At 39.7% G+C, this 23813-nt stretch overlaps 2 protein-coding genes across 3 annotated transcripts in view; both read right to left on the minus strand.

The window, feature by feature from the left end:
• The window catches only part of tubgcp6 (tubulin gamma complex component 6), a 30006-nt gene extending 22547 nt beyond the window's left edge, over nt 1-7459 (minus strand). The window contains exons 1-6 of one of the 2 annotated variants that reach the window (XM_086074443.1): nt 7315-7459; nt 6812-6890; nt 5915-6718; nt 4873-5036; nt 4593-4806; nt 2387-2545 (exon numbers count right to left, since the gene is read on the minus strand). In XM_086074443.1, the coding sequence (XP_085930569.1) occupies nt 2387-2545; nt 4593-4806; nt 4873-5036; nt 5915-6718; nt 6812-6890; nt 7315-7352 (1458 nt within the window). In that variant the 5' untranslated portion in view covers nt 7353-7459. Of the gene's footprint in view, nt 1-2386; nt 2546-4592; nt 4807-4872; nt 5037-5914; nt 6719-6811; nt 6891-7161 lie in introns of both variants that reach the window. The other variant, XM_086074444.1, reaches the window with a different exon arrangement.
• A 4111-nt stretch (nt 7460-11570) lies between these two features.
• Nucleotides 11571-23813, minus strand: part of plxnb2b (plexin b2b) — a 187787-nt gene continuing 175544 nt past the window's right edge. The window contains exons 32-39 of the mRNA XM_086072633.1: nt 23160-23244; nt 22739-22890; nt 22174-22334; nt 18994-19141; nt 17860-17924; nt 17686-17761; nt 17345-17419; nt 11571-14634 (exon numbers count right to left, since the gene is read on the minus strand). Coding sequence (XP_085928759.1) covers nt 14530-14634; nt 17345-17419; nt 17686-17761; nt 17860-17924; nt 18994-19141; nt 22174-22334; nt 22739-22890; nt 23160-23244 — 867 coding nt within the window. The 3' untranslated portion in view covers nt 11571-14529. The remainder of the gene's footprint in view (nt 14635-17344; nt 17420-17685; nt 17762-17859; nt 17925-18993; nt 19142-22173; nt 22335-22738; nt 22891-23159; nt 23245-23813) is intronic.

Here is a 23813-nt window from a genome sequence, read left to right on the forward strand (position 1 = left end):
CTCCCTCCTCCTCCCCATCCATTACTCACCAAGGAGGAGGGAGGAAAAAAAAAAGTGAATTGGAGGTAATTAATTCAGAGGCAGCTCATTTAGCAACTCTGCAAGCGGCGCACCACAATGAACGAGTTTGTGGAGCGGCACAAGATGGCGCGCTCAACTAAGTGGCACTGTACTTACTGTTGGACAGACAAATTTGGGTTACGTTGTGGCCGTAAAGCGAAGATGCCTTGTATTCATATTAGTTGTTATTGTGTGTGTATTCACTACTAGAGCCATTTTCAGTGCTCCCTTTAGTGGTACGTCAGACATTATAATTCACTTTTACATGATTTATTTTTTATTTTTTGCATTTCAAGCCCTGTTTATAGTTACGCCGACTGTACGTACAGTGTTGGGAAAACGAAGCTTCATGAAGCCCTTGCAATATATTTTTTACTCCTCTAGATGGTGGTGTTGGTTTAAATATAAAAGCTAGTTTAATGGAAATTGATTACATTTCCACTGAATCTTTAAATCAAGTAAAAAATTAATAAATGATGTGCTTCATGAAGCTTAATTTGTCCATCACTACATGACGGTGGTACTTGAAGAGCTAATTTGGCCTAGAAGAAGAAGACATTTTACAACTGCTTGAAAGATGTCAAAACAACACCACCCAAAAAATAAATAATAATTTTGCAATGAAGTGTTCTATTTGCATATTTCAATGCAGATGACGGAGAATGCGCATTTAAAAACAAATCTGTAATTCTTGATTACTAATCACAAACAGCACTGCATTGACATGTTTCGGTAAGCTTAAATGATTCTATTTGTATCAATTTATTATGGCAGAACAGAGTTAATTAAAAAGCTTGTTTTCCCACAACTTAATGTTCAATTAAATCTTACTCCAACAATCTTGTTGACAATTACATGAAGTGCCCTGTCTTGGCCAGTGGAGTCTTATGCAAATTGGGTTAATTTAAACATGAGAAATGACTCAACGCGCTCATGTGTGCGACTGCACTCAACTTTTCGGTTTGCTGTCTTAATGTTAAATGTTTTTATTTCTGCTGCTGGATGGGACTGACAAAATATTTTGGATTGACATCTGGTCGGTCTGGCCACCTGGCAAACAGGGCGGATGCCCGGCGGGCCGGCCTCTTTTGGGGCCGATGCAGTGCGTTTCAATGATTGTTTTCCTACATTCCCATTTCGAATATAGGTAGCAAACTGAATCATCATCAATAAACATTAGTGGTAGAACTACATGATGTTAGGCCCCGGTGGGCCCAAGTCAAAATGCCAGGGCCGATTTTATTGTGTCAGTCCAGCCCTTAACACAATATAGTTTTGGAATTTTCATTTTATTTCGTTTTTATTTATTTTTATTTTGTTTTTTTTAATTTGGTTAGTTTTAATTAGTTTTCAGGGTGATTCTGTCAGTTTTTATTAGTTTTAGTTATTTAACTCATTCACTGCCATTGACGGCTAAAGACGTCAACAAGAGTATGAAAACCTAGAAAAAAAATTTTTGGGGTACATTTAGAACAGATATAAAATTTGTGATTAATCGTGAGTTAACTAGTGAAGTCATGGGATTAATTATGAAAAAATCCAAATTTTTAATATTTTTTTAGTAAAACAAACGTTTTTTTAAATTCTTTCTTTCTTTTTTAATCTTTTTTTTTAAAGATAAGATTATTAAAAACTAAGGGTGTCTGGCGATGATTTTTTTAAAATCATAATTAATAGCATGACTTCACTAGTTAACTCACGATTAATCACAAATTTTATATCTGTTCTAAATGTACAATAATAATAAAAATTATAGGTTTTCATACTCTTGTTAACAAAAGTGGGAAAAATGTTAAACTAATAGAAATAGTTCAAATGAATTTTTTACCTCTATAGCCGTCAATGGCAGTGAATGAGTTTAAAAAAAAGAAGCTTAGTTTTAGTTAGTTTCACTATTAATTTTCTTTTTTTCTTTTTTTTACCATGGTAAAATGAGAAAAATAACTAGTTATTTGAAAAAGCAGGCGAGGTGAGCCATTGGGGCCAAAAGTCAAGCAAGCAAAATTGTCGCCTAGGAGCGACGTCATCTGAAGGTGCTTTTCTATTGGCTGCTGCTAGATGACATCACTTCTGTGTGACACACTTTCAAACATCCATATTCCGGTTAAATAAATATACTTAAAAACACATTTAAATTCATCCCCAAAGGCTCATGCATTAAATTACCAAAGACTATTTTGCTAAAATTATAGTTAGTTTTGTAAACATAAAATCTAGTTTGTTAGTTTAAGTTTTCTTTTATTGAGTTAACAAAACCGTTTTAGTGTTTTCGTCAACTAAAAGAACCTTGCACATAACCCAGTCAGCAAACCATGTGACAACATACCTGGAAGACCAGGCCCTTCTTTTCAGGGCTCTGCAGCGAGAAGCGGCTGAGCCTCAGGTAGTCGGTGCCGTACTGGGCCAGCTCCCCCAAAAGACGAGACACGCTTTCCGGCGAGGCTCCCGACACGCACACGCCGGGGCGGACGTCGAACTGAACGCTCTTGAGAAGACGATCCACAAACAATACAGAAGCCTGTTCAGACTAATAATGTTTCATAAGCCGTCTGTATAGAAGAGATCACATTTCCCGCAGCGTCACGTCCATTGCGATTTGTGCGTTATTAAAATACGAGAGTGGCTCTTTGGTGTTTGTTGTCCTTCTTATGGATTTTTTTTTTATGAGATGTTGCTGGCCAGCACTCTTCTGGGAGACACAATATGGTGCAATGCAATTTTGCTCAACACAGCAACTGCGCGAGTTTACGTGACAGCGTTGAGCGCAGCTGCCTACATGTTATCGTGCTATGAGACAAAAGGCGACGTAAAAATAAATAACTCTCATCTTCTGGACGGAGGTATATAAAATCTTTATGGGGGAAGCAAAAAAAAAAAAAAAAAGAAGCTCCCTGGTGATTACATTTTTTCTGTAATGAGTTGAATTTTTAATGGCATATTTTATACGCTTGTGCTTTCTGCTGTTCATGGAATAACTTAGCAGTGCAAATATCAATTCAAGACCCCAAAGATGAGAAAAAAGGGGACAAACAAAATGGGATCTTCCAAAATAAGCGGCTGTCTGGATAAATGTTTGTATGACATCATTTGCATATTTTGTTCAAAGCAGATATGATCTCAAAGATTTGTTTTTCACCATTTGCTAAGATCTAAGGAAGCGACAATTATTATCTAAATATTACGGAAACACAAACATCCTTAGGAGTACCAACCAACCCAATCACAAAAAGAGAAATCCAAGTTTGTTTGCTCAAAAACAGCAAGAAAAAATACAAACGCTTTGTTCTAAACTACTGCAAACATCCAATTGTTTATTACACTCGCAGTGTCAGTGATGATCAATTGCCGGTCCAAACCACACTCTAAGTGGCCCATAGATGAATTGAAAAATACAATTTAAATTAAAAAAATCTTGACAAATTCATCAAAAAACACTGATAAATGTTTGCTATATATTTTCCCCGGATACTTGCAAATTGTAATATCACCATTAACCACTAGATGGCAGACATGGCTTCGTTTTGGGTCTTATACTGCCCTATACTATGTGGATTCGTAATGTTCAATAATATAAAAATTTTGAGGGAGTTGATTTTTGTAAAAAAATAAAAGCACACAGTTATTGCACTTAATCTTGGTGTTTTTTGTCATCCTTGGATCTTCATTTTAATGCAAGAGAGTTTTTTTGCACTGGGGGAAAAAAATATCATATTTTGTCATTAGCTTCAAACCCTTTGTTGGTGAATAGTGAATCTTTTATGCATGTATTAATGAGAAATATTATGAAAAATGAACTACATTAAGAGCACGTATTTTTTCTATATCCAAAATTGCATTACACCTGGTTATTAAGTATTTGGCCTTATGTGGCCGGGAGTGAAATAGTACTGATGAAAAATTATGCTCCCCTCCAGCATTTAAATTGCCCATCCCTGATCTATGTGTTTATCAGATACAATAACAAAACAATCAGGTTCCAAATAAAGGCCAGCTGAAATGAATTGAACAGGCCTTCGCCCTTTTCATGAAAAATCCTCAAAATGATTGTCGAACTTTGATACATGCTCCACCCATATTACACGACGTAGGCTAAAAAGCTTTACAATTTAGCATCAGCCACCTGTTAAGGATAATTGCACTTAATTGGGGCCTATTCCCACAAATTCCTGACGACAGAATTGTTCAAGTACGAGCCTGGAATTCACGCAAAATGGCTGTTGGAAATCAAAATGGATGACTTCCTGATCCATTTTGGGCATGGGTACTTGAGATATTGTTTGGGATTCTGTTATGATAGACATGACCAATGAAAGTCATGTCAATCAGTCAAACTGGTGTCTGTTTTTTTCTTTTTCTTTTCTAACTCACAGCATGCACTGATTCTGGGTTCTGGACCTTCAAAATGAAAAGTTGATTAATTTGTCGTAAAAGAGCCAATAGGTCTTATACGGTGCCTGCTTCAAATTCAAAACATCCCCCCACCCCCCATTGCATCACTTAGATACTAACAGATGAGCGTGAGAGGGTTGTACCTGGTTGAGAGGAAAGGTGGTGGACGCCACGCCTACCAGCACGTTCAGGAGGTCGCCCACCAGCTCACCCTGAGAGTCGACGGGCAGCGGGAGGAGCGGGGAGGGCACGCTGCCGTTGACCACCCTCATCTCGCCCTCCCACAGGCGGTAGAGCTGGTCGAAGGACTCTCTGCCACTCTCGCTCAAGTACAGAGATTCTCTCCTGCCGGGCGGCCTAGTCACACACGCGTTTGGTAAATGATTGCATCTTACGTCAGATGCTTTAAGACGTAAACCTCACCAGCCGACAGACTCCCAGCAGCAGCGCACGCCGGGTTCGAACGTCCGCAGAGCCTCCCACACATCCAACTCTGGACCGGGGCTGGGCTCCGACTGAGAGTCCGGCGTCAGGTTGGAGGCAGACTGGAAGCCTTCATCGTCAGACTGATCCAAACAAGGCGGTACCTGCAGCAGACATCACAAGGCGTTTGACTCCCTTTTCGGGGTCTTAGGACCATTTGGTCTATTCCACTGAAGAAAATAAATAACTCCACAACTACTACTGCTGGAAACAAACCAAAAACAAAACAATTGTACATAAGTATTTATATAATTCTATATTATATTTTATTTAAATAATTTATTGATATATATATATATATATATATATATATATATATATATATATATATATATATATATATATATATATTACAGATTTTTTTTAATCACTAGGGATATATATATATATATATATATATATACATATTACGGGTGTCAGGCGATAATTTTTTTAAAATGACTTCAATAACTCACGGTTAATCGCAACTTTTATACCTGTTTTAAATGTACATTAAAAACAAAAAAAATCCCTATTTTTCATATGGTTGCATCTTTTAGTCATTGATATAGTAATTTCATAATAATTCATAAAATTTAGTTAAAAGTAAAAATATGTAATTACTGTAAGAAACTAGTGTGATACTGATTTATGTTGGTTATTTTTCTGCCACTAGATGGCATAATTGCGTTTGTAAGACGTTTCTTTTCATATTAAGAACTAACTAATCTTTCACATGAAACAATTTGTGAAATTTTGCACATTTTCAAAATTGTAAAATACAATTTCAACAGTCTCCATAAATATATGCATCATTATTAAATGCATTACTACTAAATTTCGACGTGGATGTGTCTGCTGCATTGCGACTGGAAAAAACCCCAGTGCAGGCTTTCAAAGTCATTAATTGTGCGTTAAAAAAATTAATGGCGTTAAAGGAACTTGAAATTAACTCAAAACTAACGCACACATTTTGACAACAAAAGCACAAAAACAGATTTACCCTGATGGAGAGTCCAGTTACATCCACATTGCAGGGCACAGGAGGAAGGTCCAGTCTGATATCCAGGTCTGAGGTTCGAGTGTGCTGCAAGGCTCCGAACAAGCTCAGCCTGGTCTCCTTCTCAAATTTCTCCTCCGCGTCCATTTTAGTCCTGAGAGTCATCAAGCCTTCACCAGGTTGAGCGTCCATCAACCTCTGAGTTCCACACAAGCGCTCCACGGACGCCCACTCCTCCCCGCACACCAGCCCCCAGGCGCGAGCCTCCAGCCTCTGCAGCTCCTCGCTCTGGTAAGGCCAAGGTGCGGGCCTCCGCAGCACGGGTCTCTCCCGCCTCATGTAGTCCCGACTGAAGGAGGGCGGCGGCGGGAGCGAGGAGCCGGCCAGGTGCACAAGGAGCTCCAGGACGGATTCCACCTCATTCAGGCCCGAGGCGGCCCCTTCCGGAAGCTTCTCCAGCAGCTCCTCCAGCCTCTCAGCCTCCTCCCGGCAGCCCGCCACCCTCAGGTCAAAACATATCATCAGGACTCTGTTCCTCGGTGGCGAGATTGCCGTGGGAGAGGCGGCGGGTGCTTTGGCGCCATCTTGGAAAAGCTTGGACAGCAGGGCGCCGTAGGCTCGCCTCTTCAGAGCTTTGCGGAAGCCTTCTCTGGAGACGCCTCCCAGGGCCCGACGCTTCCACGACACCCCAGCCAGGCTGCTGTCACACAGGGCGGCCAGCAGATCTGTGATGCTGGAGCTGCTATTGGGGCCGGACTTGATGGGATGTTGAGTGCTCGGGTACATGATGGCCCTTCTTCCTCCAGCCTGGATGACAGGAAAGAAAATGACATACTAAATAACTAGTGTAATAATAATATATCAAAACAATAGCAATAAAGAACAATAAATAATAAATACCTGGTTCTCCTGCAGTGCATGCCTTGGCCTGTGGAACATGAATGAAGTCTCCACTGGCCAGTACGAGGGAGAGAGGATGCTGAAATTGTAATGACCACATTCATCAAAATTCTACATCCAACACCCCATGACAAGATGAAAAATGATTTGGGGATTTTGTTTTTTGCCAATAAAACAATGCGAAATCCCACATTTAAAGTATTTAGGGCATCTGTTCAATACTTTATGATGCATCTTTGGCAGCTAGCTGTAGGTACCGTTAGCTAAACTAGCCGAAATCAAAACATGAGGTTAGCAACACATAAGCATAAATTCCGAGTGAATTAGGCGATGTAATATAATTTGTTTACCCTCACAATGTAGATTGTTGTCGGTTCATTCTGCAGGGAGTATCATTTGCTTCGATATTCCCTGCAGCATGCTAGCACATGCTAACAATTATTATTAGCATCACACGTCAATCTTTTAGCTATCCTTAGGTTCAAGAGCGTCCCATTACCAACCCGGTAACAGTCCCCGTTCTCAGTGTCGAAACTATCATTTATTATTTGGGCTTCTTGCTCTTGAGTATGAAAGGAAAATTACGTATTTATTGTATATATCTAATGGCTAGCCTATCCTGTCATTCAGATCGTCCATTCTGCAAGTCTCAACACGGAGGTTGGGAAGGGAAGCCAAGGGGCGCGCCTCATTGAAAGTGATTGGACAACAAAAAGTCACGCTGGCTTCGATTGGCTGAATTCTTGCATAGTCCACACTGATTGGTCAATTGCGTCAGTCGTATACCCCGCTTTGGCAACGATGCATTCAGGTGTAGTCAAAAAAATTGTAGACTTGCAAACTCCGTTGAAATACTTTGCGTGGATTAATATAAATATATAAATATATAAATATAAATTAATATATATATATATAAATATAAATTTATATATAAAAATATATATTTATATATATATATATATATTAATATATATATATGAATATATATATATGAATATATAATTATATATATATATATATGAATATACATATATTTATATATATATATATATATTAATATATATATATTTATATATATATGAAATATGCAATCATAAGAGACTACTGCAAGCTGACTCATGAAAGAAACTAAGTCTAATCGGATTAAAATGCAAGCATCTGAACATGCATTTATATATTATTCATCTAACGAGACTGAGTTGCCTCACTCTTCCCCAAAGGTAGCCCTCAAAATCAGAGAAATGTCTAATTAGAGCGTTTGGAAGCAGGTGGAGGTGAAAGGCTGCCAGCTGGTAAACAAGCGTCCTGTGCAGAAGGAGAGGCTGCATGTTGAGAGGGAAGCGTTGAAGGAAGGAGGCTGTCTGTAATTGTCCTCATTTGCACTGAAAAACTTTGAAAGTAACTGGAATTATGTGCGACTTGAGTGTTCAGGTCACTGGGATTTCAGTGGGGAACTTACTTGATTGAATCCACCTCATAATACCTTCGCAATCATGCAAATTATTGAGAGCGTCAATATTATATAAAAGCGCAACATAACAACATACAGCTGTGACATGTACATCAACTGGAGAAGTCCAGAATCAATATTTATCTATTAACAAAACAGGGCACATATTTCAGCCCATAGTCATTGTCTTATGTTGTAATGTATAAAAAAAGAAATACAAATCAGCCGATATTTGCCGATTTTAAAAGAGCTAACACCGTCCGATTGATCGGTCGAGCCCAAGTAACAAGTTTTGCGTTGACCAACCAACGAGAAGAATCCCTGACCTCTTCAAAAGTGTGCGCCGATGCGTCAGCGATCCTCTTGCAGGCGCTCGTGCTTGTTAGGAAGTCAATACGAGGCAATTTCGGCCCCTCATCTTTCTTTATTCCCATTTCATGCTTAGCTGTCAGCGCCTAATTAATGTTTTCGCAGTCATTCGTCAACCTTCACCGGGGACGACAGGGATGCCGGGCGGCTATTTATATTCTCAACTCATTTCTCCAAGCTTTGTTTTATTAGACCGCCTCATGTGCTTTATGAAGACTGACAATATTATTGGAGGCAGCTGTGCTCAAAATATGAGAAGAATACAAGTGGGAGGTAAATAAACATGTCAAGTTTCAACACCTGGCCTTGTAAAATGGACAAGCAGGGATTCTAAAATGGTGGTGTGCATCCCCACAGAGAACTCCCTGGAGTGTGTGCGAGCTATTTTGCTATTTTTCCCAAACAAATGGGAGTTGTCTGCATGCCGAAAATCAAACAAGATTTAAAAAATTTGGATAGAAAAAAAAAAAATCAGCAAACAGGTGAATCCGCATATGCTGAACCATGAGTATGCGGGGTGTTCCACTGCAGTAGAGGAAACATGATTACAAATAAATGTTAATGAAAAATTTAAAAAAGAAAATAAATCAAGGGGCCACTCAGAGAGGAGGCCCATGCGGCCCGTGAGCTGCGAGTTGCCAGCTGCCCATCCCTTGTATATATTACCAAGGTTCTGCTGCATCATAAAGTGACTCTCTTTTTATCTGAATCAAATTATTCTCCACTTATTATTTCTGCAAGTCCAGCTTGCGCGCGTTGGCTCCTGCGTGAAGCCGAGGCGCTGGAATGAGCTGTATAAATACCAGTTAACTTGAAAAAGAAATTGGCCGTGTGGCAAATACGAGTGGGAAGCCCAAGGTGATTGTGAATCATGCAATATGCATGGGAGGAGAAACTTCCAATTGAAGCCAATCACTATTGTAAAAGTGAAGAGAAACACAGGGCCATATGAAGGACATATTGGCCTCCAAGTTTATTCACACAGGAGCGCATGATGAAATCTGGCTGTAAGAGCTCCATCCACACACACACGCACGCACGCACGCGCACACACGCACACACGCACACAATGCCGCATTGATTAAATTGAATGAACACAAGCAGATCAGGTACAAGATCCCAAGCCGCTTAGACCGCAGCACTTCTTTCACAATAAGACAACATTCAATTAGACTAGAAAAAATGACTCAACACAACAGCTTTTTTCTTTTCTTTTCTTTTCTTTTTCTTCCAGGACTCAATGCATAGGAGTATACAGTCAGAATACAGTATTTCAACATGTTTTACAAAGATTGATACAGTATAGGAAACAAGAAATCATAAAAAATAATAACTGCACAGCAGTAAGAAAGGTCATTTGTGGAGTAATAGCTAGAAGTCATTTATCGCACACACTGTGGAATAGCCAAGAAAACACAGGGTGGAAAATAAACACGACTGGTACAATTTTGCGCTCTACTCATTAGTCTACAGAAGAAAACCCGCCCCCTGCACCACCCCACTTGTTTGGATTTACTCAGGAATGTTAAACATTTGAACGGGAAAATCCAAATTTGGCTTCTTCTTTTTTTTTTTTTTGGCCTACAAAGCTCACACTACAGACACTCAAAAGAAACATATCACCACTGCCACCGTCAAAGAAATCACCATGAAATATAGTCAGCCTATTGGCAGTCGGGGTGGGATACGCTATTGATACCAGCATTAAATATCCGATATCAATTCGGTATATACTGTCAGCAACACGTAACTTACACACTGGTAGATACGATTATGTACCGAAAATGTTTTTCTTCCAATATTGCAGTGATTCTCAAAGTATGCTACACACGCTCCTGGCATACGCAAAATAATCAGATTTAGTTTTAAATTCAATATATTGGAAATTAGCCATGTTTGGTACCAACATATTTATTTGGATATGTTTTGGTCCACGAGCTTCCATAGCCGTTTATTTTATTTGTTTTTGTAAAAAAGAAAAATTGAAAAAAAATGCCGGACGAGCCCCCCAAAACGAAAACAAACAAATAAAAGGCCACGAAAGATCGTCATCACCATTCCAAGGTAAACATTTTTAAAAACGTTTTTCAGGTTTTGACACGGTACTCACCGAGTACCAATAGAGATGGGTGTGTACCAATACTGGTATCAGAGGCATCTGGTTATCATGTAGATTTTCAATACCAGCTACCAATACTTAAGGCAAAAAAATAAAATAATAAATTGACATTCAGTAAGTCCTCCTTGACAGTAGTTGGCGCTACACTGCAGCTGTTTGACACATCAGCGAACCAACATCTGCGTCAGAAAGAAAGGTCTTTGTTCACGATTTTTTGGGTCATTGTGATCAATGAAATCTTATATATCAAAGTACAAGAGGTATCAGTATTGGTAAAGTACTCAAATGTGAATACTCATGCAGGTATCAGTCTGAAAAAAGGTGGTATCAAACATCCCTACCTCAAGTACTTTTGATATATAAAATTTAATTTAACATAAGAAAAAAAAACTTTTTGTACCGCTTAAGTCTGAGATGCTACTTGATCATGTTGAAGTTTCTATTTAGGTGTAAAACTTTTGCGAACCACTGCAATAAATGAAATATTGCTGTATCGTGATACTATCAGTAAAATATCGCAATTCCCACCCCTAATTGGCACACACACGCACGCGCACACACTGCGGCAGCAGGGCATCCATATAGCATTTTAGACAGCACACACAACATCACAAGTCCAAATACATTGCTGTGTCTATAGCACTATCGTCATCATAGGTTACCGAGAGAATAATTTAGAAACATTATATGTATCATCCTGTTCAATAAGGCACATTTTTGGTCAAAGAAAGGCTCTGAAAGAAGCTTCTTGCATCGACTCTGCCAGTGAGAAGAGTCAACAGAGTCCCCCCCCTGATGCCATCAGATAGAGTGTGTGTGTGTGTGTGGGGGGGGGGGGGTAGGTTAGGTGGGCAGGGCCAAGTGCTGCTGTTCTGAATGTTAGGGCGTGCTGAGACAGCAAGGCGGGACAGGTAGGCTTGAGGTCCGTGCACACCAGCCCCCCCAACCCTCGCAAAGGCAAGGTTTAACATTCTCAGAGGTCTGTGGAGCTTGTTAGTCTCCACAGCTACACACAACCATCATCTCGTTCCAACATGATCATAGACAGGCCAATACACACGAGGTGCACACACAACCGTGGTCAGATGCACATACAACCATGGTAAGGTACATACACAACCATGGTAAGGTACACACACAGCCATGGCAAGGTATATACACATACAACCATGATCAGGTACACACACAACCACGCACTGAGGTACACGCACATTCGTTGTCTGACACACAGACTACCACGGTAAAGTATACACACAACCGTGGTCAGGTGCACATACAACCATGGTAAGGTACATACACAACCATGGTCAGGTACATACACAACCATGGTCAGGTACATACACAACCATGGTCAGACACATACACAACCATGGTAGGGTATAGACACAAATATGATCAGGCACACACACAACCATGGCAAAGTACACACACAGCCATGACAAGGTACACACACACACACACACACACACACACACACACACACACACACACACACACACACACACAAAACCATGATCAGGTACACACACAACCATGTTATGGTACATACACAACCATGGCGAGGTACACAGACCACCACGGTAAGTTATACACCCAACCATGATCAGGTACACACAAAACCGCGGTGAGGTACACACACAACCATGGTCAGGTGGACAGGCAACAACGGTAAGGCATACACACAATCATGATCAGGTACATACACAACCATGGGTAGGTATAGACACAAACATGATCAGGCATACACACAACCATGGTAAGGTACACACACAACCATGGTCAGGTACACAGACCACCACGGTAAGGTATACACACCACCATGGTCAGGTACATACAAACCTATGGAGAAGTACACACACGCAGCATGGTAAGGTGCAGACAAAACCACGGAAAGGTGGACGCTTAACCACATATGAGGTACACACACATTCATTGTCAGATACACATAGAACTATTGTAAGGTATACAGCAAGCAGAGTTGGGATACATACACAACCATGGGAAGGTCTACACAATTATGATCCGGTGCATATGCACAACCACGGTGAGGTACACACACAACCAAGGTCAGGTGCATACCCTAACTTTTTTAAGGTATATACACAACCGTGATCAGATACACTCACGCATGAGCAAAACCTAGTCAGGTATAACCATGGTATGATGCCCACACACACGAGCACAATTGTAAAAAGGTGCACACACAACCATGGCACACACTCAACCGTTATCATGTACTCGTACAAGAATGGTCAGGTCCTCAAAGACATCATCATCATCGGCCTCCATTTTCCAGATGAAGAAAAGTCACAACGACTGGCCCCACCCTGCTTTCACACAATAATCTAAAAAACGTTGATTTAACGAATATTTACAAGCCATTTTGTTCATTATGTACCGCGTTAAGTAGCAACTGCATACCTGGCAGATTATTGACAGCAATCAGCAAAGGGCTATTACATAGCTTCAAGAGGCAAGATGCTTGATGAATATTTGGACAACAGATATACATACAAAAGAATGGCACAGGATCATCTTAATACTAATCAAATACAAACATACTGACTATTATTCTATTGCTGAACTGCTACCATAGGCGGATATGATTTATGAGCCTTTTCTCGCCAGAGTTTAGCAGGATTTGCCTGGAATGGTAGAAAAATGGATATTGGTGACCTTTTCAAGAAAATAAAAAGGTTCTTTTGTCATTACATGAGAGTGTATTGACAAAATAATTACACATTTGGAAAGCCTCTAACAGGACCTTTAATTTGATATGCGACATGATGTGGTTTGTTGCAATTAAATTTTTGACCTTACGACGAGTGAAACCCTACTAAATTCTGGTGGTATTTGGACGCTGATTGGATTTGATGGTAGCTCATTTCAGGGTTGATGTGAATGAAAATGTTAAGATAGCAGCAAAAAATAAAAAAATATATTAAGGAGAGAGAGATTGAAATGTTCTTCTGTGCTTTGTTTTTGAAGTGGAATGTACCATGGCACTGAACACTAAAGGGAGACAGTCTGTGCTGTTAGTGGCTTCCACAAAGCACGCACGGCTTCAAAAATAAACGACATAAAAAATATAGATACTGTCGAGCCGTCATTCATAAGAGCCTGTACATTGTCCTTGTGTGAGGACCCTTTGGCGAGGGCGCGAGCTCCTGTCAACGTGGGACGTAGGGTGGGGGTGGAGGGGGGGGGCATCGACAGGAAGCGGGCGCCTCTCGGCCCTCACGCCCGACTTTAGGCATCCCGTGTGCACGCATCCGCAAACGCTCCCACACGCGCACACATTAAAATCTCCTAACAAGTGGAATCATAAAAACACTATCCGCACCACTGCGTGATCCATTTAAAAAGTTTTTTGTTTCCTTATAAAGCTCTCTTTTTCAGCGATAAAGACAGATAAAAAAAAAATAGATCATACAATTCTCCGAAGGAAAAGAAATTGAACATCTGATTATCCCCTGCCACAGGGGCTTACTTCTTTCTCTCGCGTTGCGTGCTTGAGGTTTGGCAAGTAAGCTTTAAGGCGTACTTTTTTTTTTTTTTTTGACAGTCTAGCACATCAACTCGCTTTGCTCTCCGTATGCATTTCAATGATATGCCACACAGGAGAACATTATTATTATTATTATTAGAATATTGTCCCAGGGCAATAATGCACGCCACTGCCGTCTCTCTCTGATTTATCAAGCGGAAAACAAGAAGAAATAAGCCCCTGTAGTCACTGGCAGGATCCCACCGATGATCCCGCCCGTCTCCGTTTGCACGTTAGAGATCAGTCACTTTGTCTTCCAGGGCGGCTGCTATCTGCTGGAGCCGCCGGGTCAGCTGCTTACTCTGCGCCGCCGGGTCTTCGTCCAGGGATGAGATGATCTGGGAGGAGGTGGAGAGACGCCAAGTAAGAAAGTGAGCAGCCTTAACCACTTCGGACCCGCGGATGATTGCAGTGGACATGACATATCTAAACCAATGAAAACGCATCATTTGGATGATGTCAACACTTCTGGTTCACGATTGGACCTTAGCTAACCAATCACAATCCCAAGTTGATTTGCATGATGTTCATGTTAGAAATGTTACATAAGATAACCCCCCCCCCCCCCATGTTGTTCTTATGTGGGAAAAGGGGCAAAATCAAAAAAAAAATAAAATAAAGACCAGCGGAAAGAAGGGGCTAATAACAGTATACAGCTAAGGGCATTGGTTAAAAATAAAATAAAAATAATACATTATTACAATTAATTAGCTAAAAATACATTGAGCCTACATATTTTGCAGCATGAAAAAAAAAAAAGATTATTTCACAAGAGAAAATTAAAAATGTCATTTCTTTATATACATTTAATATTCCATATCACAATATTAAATACCCATATCACATATTTCTTTGATATCGTGTAGCCCTTGAAGATACATACCTGCATTTGAATTTTGATCACGATGTTGCCACAATCCAATTAACCTGTCCATTGGTGATTTTTACATTTAAAATTCAAGCTCGATCCTCGAGAGCCCCCTATCCAGCCCGTTTGCCATGTCTCTCTCCACTAACACACCTGATTCATGATCAGGCACGCTATCAGGCTTCTGCGAAGCTTGCTGATTAGCTGATCATTAGATTCAGCTGTGCTGCAGGAGGGAAACATGGAAAACTGTCTGGGTAGGGGGTCTCGAGGATCGAACTTGAGCACCCCTGCTCTGTTGCATATCTCGTTAAGCGCTTTCTCAACCAGTAGTCAGCCGACCACCAGGGGGCGACGCAGTGTTAAGTCTTCATTAAGCTAGGCAGGTGACATTAAACAAGTGAATAGCGTATGTGCTAAGTTAGCCCTGAGTAAATATTAAATTCGAGCTAAATTAGAATTTTTTCATTCCTCTCATTTCCAACGCATCCCTCCACCTTTCGAAATGTTAGTCTAGTCAACTTCAGTATTGTTTGTTAAAAAGTAGTACAATAATTAGTATAGTAATAATACAATTGCTAACTTGATGAATATCTGTGATTAACAATTGTGATTGATTACAATGTTGATAAAAAATTATTGTGACTAACATTTTGACCATAATCAGACATTTTAGAGCATTTTGACATTTTCAAGAGCCACAGGATATTGTGTTCAATGATTATGATTGACAAGTATACTTATCAATTATCTTTTTCAACAACTTTTTGATGCATAACTGTCATTAGATGGCATCGATACACCATTTTAAATGAGATCGGCACATATATTAAGGGTGTCAGGCGAATATATTTTTTTATGGTAATTAATCCCATGACTTCAAAGTTTAACTCACGATTAATTGCATATTTCATATCTGTTCTAAATGCACAATAAAATGTACAATGAAATATATTTTTCTAAGTTTTCATACTCTTATTAACATAAAAGTGGGGAAAAAAATTAAGAAATATGGCTGCACCTTTTAGTCATTGATGCAGAAACGTCATAATTCATCAAATTTAGTTAAAATTAAAAAGATTTAGTGTACTGTAAAAACTAGTGTGATATTGATTTGTGTTGAGGCCACTAGATGGCATAATTGCATTTGTAAGACAGTGACAGCTCAGTGCATTTTTCTTTTTTCATATTAAGAGCTATCTAAGCTTTAACATGAAGTAACTTTTAAAAAATTGTAAAATACAACCCCAGTCTCCAAAAGTTTATGCATTATTATTACTGCAAAATTTTGACGCGGACGTGTCTGGAATTCCCCCAGTTAAAGGAACTTTAAATTAACTCAAAATGAACGCACTAATTTCGCACCACTAATGTATATAGATAAACCGAATCTACCAAATGAAAGAAAAGACTCTCCTTTCACCCGAAAGGGAAAAAAGTTTGATTCTACCTTTTTCTGATCTTTTACAACCAGTAGTAGAAAAAAGTTTGGTTGCACAAATGGAGCCGCCGTTTCTGTCAGTGGACTCAAAATGTGCTGATCACATTTAAAATGGTGTATCGATGCCATCTACTGGCGGTTATGCATCAGTAAAGTTGTTGAAAAACATAATTGATAAGTATACTTGTCGGCGTTTTTGAAAGGCTGGAACCGATTAATGAATGACATTTCCATTCATCTAAATGGGGGAATACAAGAGTTTTGTGTTTTGAATGTGGTGACAGAACACATTCAACTACTATTAATGTGATGCTTTTTTCACCAGCTATTCATGATAACTGCTTGCTCGCACAACAAAACAACAAAAAATAAGCCAGAAATGAACTTTGCCCCCGACGCTCGGACTTCCTTCCAACTTTGTGTGCTCTGTCCAACACAACAGTCGGGAGCTCTAATTTAAATTTTAATCCTACTTCTTCATTAGCTTTTGTTGATTCCTCCTTTTTTGTGACCTCAAGTGGCAACACACAACGGACACTTTAAAACATAAGAAGAAGAAAAAAAATCAATTCCCCGGGAGCAATTTTCCAATTCACATCCTAGAGAAATGATTCCAATTAAAATTGCACGCAATCACTCGTCAGGCATGTCAAGCAAGGGGAGGTGGGCGGGGGGGAAAGTAATAACAAAAGCGGGCAGTGGTGCGTTGAGTGGAATAGACCGCCTTTGGGGCTCTTACCCCGTCGTAGTACTTGCTGGCGTACCGGTACAGCTGATGGAGAGCCACTTGTGTGTTCAGCTTGTCCGTGTGAGACTGCCGCAAAACAAAAAGACCACAGGAACAATCATAAGGCTTAACGAGGAGGGAACGTAAACTCGACTTCAGCTTTGGTACATAAATATGTGTACTTTTTCTTTTCTTTTTTTAAACCCACAACCGTCACACAATAAAAAACTGACAACATAACTTCAATCATTTAAAACAAAACGGTCTCGGAGCTAAACCTTGCGTGTTTTTCCCCGCCAGTATTAGCAGCGTAATCAAAAAGGAAAAATGAAGGCTGTGTGCGGGTGTCTTACCCGTGAGACCTCTGCCAGATGAGTGTTCATGTCCTGGTCACTGACGGGGACCATCTGTCTGATGCCCTTGTAATAACTGACGCACGCACACACACACACACACACACACAAGGCTCAGACTGTGAAAGACACGGACGGCAACATCTGCGACAGGAAATTGCTGACGGCGCTTACTCATCCACCATCTTCTTGTAGGTCGAGATCTCTTTTGCATAGAGAAGTTTGTTACTCGGGGAGTCCTGCGCATAAGAACAACGGCGGCGCCTTGACTTATGAATTCAGTTTGTTCCTTTGACATGTACATAACTCAAAATACTCGGATGTCAAATCAGTGAGGTTAACTGAAAATGTTATTCATTACAAAATAAATGACTCGACAGTATTGTACTTCATAAAAACATATAGTAATAACATAATAAAATAGAAAGGAAAGAATTGTTTTTATATTTCAATGCTTATTGACGTTGTGCTGCCTTTTTTCGGTGTGCTTTGGCCACCAGGGGGCAGTATAATACTTCACAACAGTCGTTTTTTTGTGCAGAAGATAAAGAATATATATGCCTATGGGTATTATTTTACTTGTCTGCATGTGGTGCTAAATGGTTATAACTACTTGTGCGTTAGCATTAAGCTAGCAGACTTTGGTAAGTTGGTGTGTTTAAATATACAATGTATAAATCTGCTACTTGTTGTGGAGTGACTTTTTTGTTCATAATTCAAGAAAACAACAAAAAATCGGCTGAGTGATGGCTTGTATCTCAAAAATCTTGCCACCTTTAAGTTGAGTTACCATTAACTTATTACAGTTAACTTATTACAGTGGATTGATTGCCTTTGTTTCACCTTTACCATCCATCTTGCTTTTGCATGCACATTATTCCTCTACATATTTACAGTTCACTCTTCACAAATTCACTTTGCATAATTTTTCCTGTGGAAACAATCCCCAGGTGAAAGAAAAAAAAAACCCACTTATTGGTGGTTTATGTGCCGTTTCTGAAATGCCCTAAGGTGCCACAAGATGACGCCAAAGTACTGTCTAAGCAGGAATTGGTGTCAAGGAAGTATGTTGAAGTGATTGTCAAAAAAATGTTTGCCGAAATACAATAATTTGTAAGGGTGATGTTCTGAGTATTGAAATATATAAAAGTGCTTTGGAATCATATTTAGCTGTTTAAATTATTTTAATATCTGCAATATTAAAAGTAAAAAAATAAATAAGTGGGGGTGGGGGAGTGCCAATTGCTGTGATTTTGCTCTCCACCTATGCAAACAGTAGGCTGTTCACTTAATAGCGTTTGTGCTCACCCGACTGAGCTTGTGCTCGGTCTTGGTGCAGGCGTCCATGAAGGTCTGCGCGATGACGGAGAGCGAGGCGTCCACCACCTCCGACACGTGGACGTCGAAGATGAAGTGAGGGTTCTTCAGGATGTTCACCCAGAAGCGCAGAGGCAGGCTGCAGGAAATACATGAGAAAGAAACGTGAAAAGGTGACATATTGTGTGTAAACTGACTTTGTCGTGGCTTGTATACAAACAGCCGCGTGAAAGTGTGAAATTAAACAACCAAGCAAATCTTGATCGTCCCAAAAAGTGTTTGTAAGAGAGTTGTTCTGCACCATTATGTAATAGAAGCAACAATTTACACAATGACCCATCTTAAATCTCCGAAAGCAGCAAACAGAAGATTGATGAATGATGATTAGAGGTTTTGCGTTGTCTGACACGTTTGCATATTAATTAACTCAGTTGCTCCCAAAAACGTATAAATATGTTCTATTTTTAATGTCTTAAGTGTCCCAAAGACGTATTTATACGTTTTTTATGCTAGAGCATAAAGAAGGCTTTGATGCGGCTTCTCAAATAAATGTACATAATGGTTGAAGCAGTGGTAGTAATTACAAAAACGGCCATCAGGTGGCAGCAGAGTATACGAGATCAACCAGGGCCATGTTGCAAAAAGGCTTCCCCCCCACTGTTTTAAACAGATTTGTGAATAATGATGGCTATGTTATAATGTTAATTGCTGCAAAACGGAAACAGATAGAAATATACTTTTTTCTGATGAAAGAAGAGACTCTAACCTTTCTTTTGGTAGGTTACATGTTTTTATAGCAATAGAACCCAATATTCTGTGTGCCTTGCAAAATCAGTCAAAATCCAGTAAAACAGCCGGGAGCGAAGGGGATTGCTTCAGCGAAAAATGGCTAGGAGTGAATGAGTTAAGAAGTAACATTAGCTATTCATTCTTTAAGTTGCATGGTTGGATACATTTTAAAAAAAATTGCCGTGAAAGTTGAGCAACTGGGAAAGCCAGGGCATTATGGCACGTTGAAACAGAATCAATAGCATTTACTTTAAGTCAATTCTTGATCATGAATAATTCAGTGGAAGGTTTTAGCGCTCTCACATCCACTACAATCAAAAAAGACAAACACAAGAGCTCCAAAAGGCAAACAAAAGGGATCTGAGCTGAGCAACAGCCAGCGAGGCTTGTCGAGGCCTCGCCTAAGCCTGACCTTTAAAAGTCCTACAAAAACTTTAACTCTACAGACGGCATGTGCGCAACGCTCGACTACGCGAACTGATTTCCCCTCTGAGCAGAAAACAGCAGCTTCATTCTTTTCCAAAATAAGGATGTATACATAAAAAAAAAAGCCATAACATTCTCCCTGATCTGATCCAAGTGAGACATGAAAAGCGCAGAGTGTAAAATAAAATACATACCGGGTGGGCAAAAAACCTCAGGAGGGTTTACAACACAAGCATAAAAATAACACTGTTGCAACAATCCCACAATTAAATTAGCTTGGGACACAATTACCATGTTTGTTTGTTGTTCTGCCTCGTACACACATTCATATTTAATACGTGGCCCTGCATTGATTTGATAAACATGACGGCTGGATGCCGAGTGCGCGGCGCCGAGTAATTAAATCGCTCATCGCCTGTCCTTGTGCCAGTGCGCTCGCTCTTTTTCGCTGGCGTCAATCACAGACATCGACATGCAACACGTTGTCTGAGGCGCCCCCAGACTTTGCCGGCGTGACACTAATTTATGCGCTCAAATGTCACACGGGAGCGGCGGGATTGCAAATGAAAAAACGCAACGAGGCGCATTTGCGCATCTGTATGCATCTCCATCTTGGATAATCAACTTTTGTTTCTTGGGAGAGTTACTCGATTGAACTCCAGACGCAGATGTGGATTAGACACCTCAAGCGTGCGTGTTTCAGCGTTTCCGAATTTGACGCTAATGTTCAAAGTTTGGAGACTTTGCACAGGAATGGATGGAGAATATTACTGCGGGTTATTCCAGAACCAGGGATTTCGATGGGCTTGAATAAAACATTTTCCTTGTGGACTTGGAAAGACATAACAGAGGTGGGAAGATGGCTTTGTGAAAGAGAATAGGGGAAAGGTGCAATTCTCCTGCGCCGTTGTGTCAACAACTGAAATGCTGTTCAAGAAAGCAGTCAAAACGTTACAAGAATAAAGTTGTCACATTTTGAGAATCAAGTTGTGACAATCAATTTGTAGTTTAACAAGATAAAAAGTTCAAATACCAGGAAAATAAAGCTGCAATTTGACAAGAAATAACTTATAATCGTAATATTACTGTACAAGAACAAAAACGAGGGGAAAAAAAAGATTTCATACAAAAACAATTTAATAAAGTCCTGGATTGAAAAAAGTCTAAATCACAGGAATACATTTTTTTAAGCATGAAATTGCAATACTATGAGAACAGCGCTTTGAAGTTGAGAGTAAAATCATGTAGTGCTACAAGAAAAATGTTATGAAGTTATGAGACTATAGAAGCAACGTTATGTGAAAAAAATTGTAAATTATGAGGATAAAATAATCAATTAAAATAAAAAAAACTTTGAATGCTAAAAAACATAAAGTCATATTATGAAAAAAAAGTAATATTACAGGAAAAGTTATTCCCCCCCCCAAAAAAAGTCGTAGTACAACAATTATCGTAGCATAAAAATATTTAAAATGCAAGATTATGTGAGGAAAAAAAATTCATAGTAAAAAAATAAAATAAAATATTACGTTTTTTTAAGAAAACAGTTGCAATATTGTTTAATAATTAAAATGAGAACAGAATTCTGCCTGACGAAATGAAATGCCTCGCCTCACTTCAACAGGTGCTTTCCAGCTAGATGCCACTAGATGGCGCCAAAGCAATATTTTTACATTAGACAGGCATTGGCCTGATCTGACAAAAACAAGTTTTTCAGATCTCCTCAAAAGAATAAATACATAAATAAATAATCCTCTCATATAGGTGAATTTGCAAAAGCCTACACACAAATATGTGGGAGCTCACTGTGCATACTTTTGAACTCATTCACTGCCAGCCCAGTTAAAATGGATCTTTGACATCTGTAACAGTCAATAAATAAATAAATAAAAAATTAATTCCCAACAAAAGCATACAACTTTCCCTTCCAAATTTCCCACCCATTGAAACCAGTACCTGTTGGTCTTCCAGATGTGGATGGTCTCATCATCTACGTTGTTGTGCTTCAGCGCCTGCTCGTCCAAAAAGTCAAAGAAATATTTGACCGCCGGCGGCACCACTGCCCCGGAGCACAGCACGCTGCGGAAGAAATCGTCCACAAACTGCTGCAACGTTCCCTACAGGAAACAGCGGAGCCGAATGAGTCAGAGAAGCACTGGGGACATTCAAATGCAGAAAAGACGTGAAACTATTTTAGTATTTGCTTGGGGTTAATGGCAACAAGAAATATATTCCACCCCCCATGACAACGTATTTGCAAGCTGCCGAAGCAACAGGTGGCGGTACAACCTCAATTGGGAAAGCAAATAAGAAGTATGATGAAAGTAGTTCACAGAAAAAATGCATAACTAACAATGGCAGATGGAGGATAATAGGAATCGGATGTGTGGATAGAAAATAAAAGGGAAGTAAATCCTGAAAATCAAGATGAAGAAAACGTAAGCATAAAAGTTGACTTGAGTTGAATTGATTCTGTGAAATGAACGGACAATTAATGGTCAAGCGTAGAAGAAATGTGCACCTTGACAGACAGCAGTCGAGTGAGATAAATCTCAGTGATGGCTTTGGTCATGGACTTGTCCTTAATGCTGCCCCGCTTGGACTTGATCTCATCCAGTTCGTCGGCGGGCCTCACCAGGTGAAACACCTTGTCGTCTTCCAACAGAGCGTTCCCTGAAACAACACTTGAACAGTTACGCCACTCACATACGAACGCACACGCTCCTCACGAACGCGTGCGGATCACAACAAGCACCCGGGACTTCAAAGACAAACGTTGGGGTGAAAATCAGCTTTTATGAAATGCACATGAGAAGAAAATGCATCTCATTTGAAAGTAATCTAAAAAGTGCGGCTGGAAATAAAAGATGAATTAGCATGCTAAATGAGAGCGGGGATGTGGGTGGAGGCCTGGGGAAATGTCATCCTTTCAAAACACGTACGTTCCTCGTGGTTTTCCTGGTTCTGATCGTAGTTCTGCTGCGTGTGGAGCACTCGTGACAAGACTAAGGTGGCGTTGTCGCGGACCTGCAACGCAATGGAGACGGGAAACACAACATAACTACTCAGAAGAGACCAGACTTCCACCAAGGACAATATAATATCACTGGCGTTTTTTTTTTTTTTAATCTATAGTTTTGGTCAGTCTACATGTGTGGGTGTCATTATTTACAAATAATTGCCCAATATAAAGTGTTGAAAATGGCTTTTTCTCTTTGATACGTAAAAGGATTAGGGCCAGTGAAGAGAGAAAAAAAAAAGTTTGGCAGGATTTTGACTTTATTTTTCAGAATTTTAACTTTAAAATGAGAATTATCACTTTAATCTCTCACTTTAAAGTTATTCTCACTTAAAAGTCAGAACTCTGAGAATAAAGTCAGAAATGTGACTTTAAAGTCAGAATTGTGACAATTTAAAGTCAGAATTCTGTGATTAAAGTGAGAATTTTGAGAATAAAGTAAGAATTCTCACTTTAAAGTGAGAAAGCTGAGAATAAAGTGAGAATCCTGCCAAACTTTTTTTTTCCTCTCTTCACTGGCCCTAATCCTCTTCCATACTTTGATGATGCAATGTTAATGGCCGGTAAAAAATAAAAT

The sequence above is a fragment of the Leptonotus elevatus genome, chromosome 4 (genome assembly GCF_054856555.1).
Source record: "Leptonotus elevatus isolate MCC_2025b chromosome 4, RoL_Lele_1.0, whole genome shotgun sequence".
Lineage (NCBI taxonomy): Eukaryota > Metazoa > Chordata > Actinopteri > Syngnathiformes > Syngnathidae > Leptonotus > Leptonotus elevatus.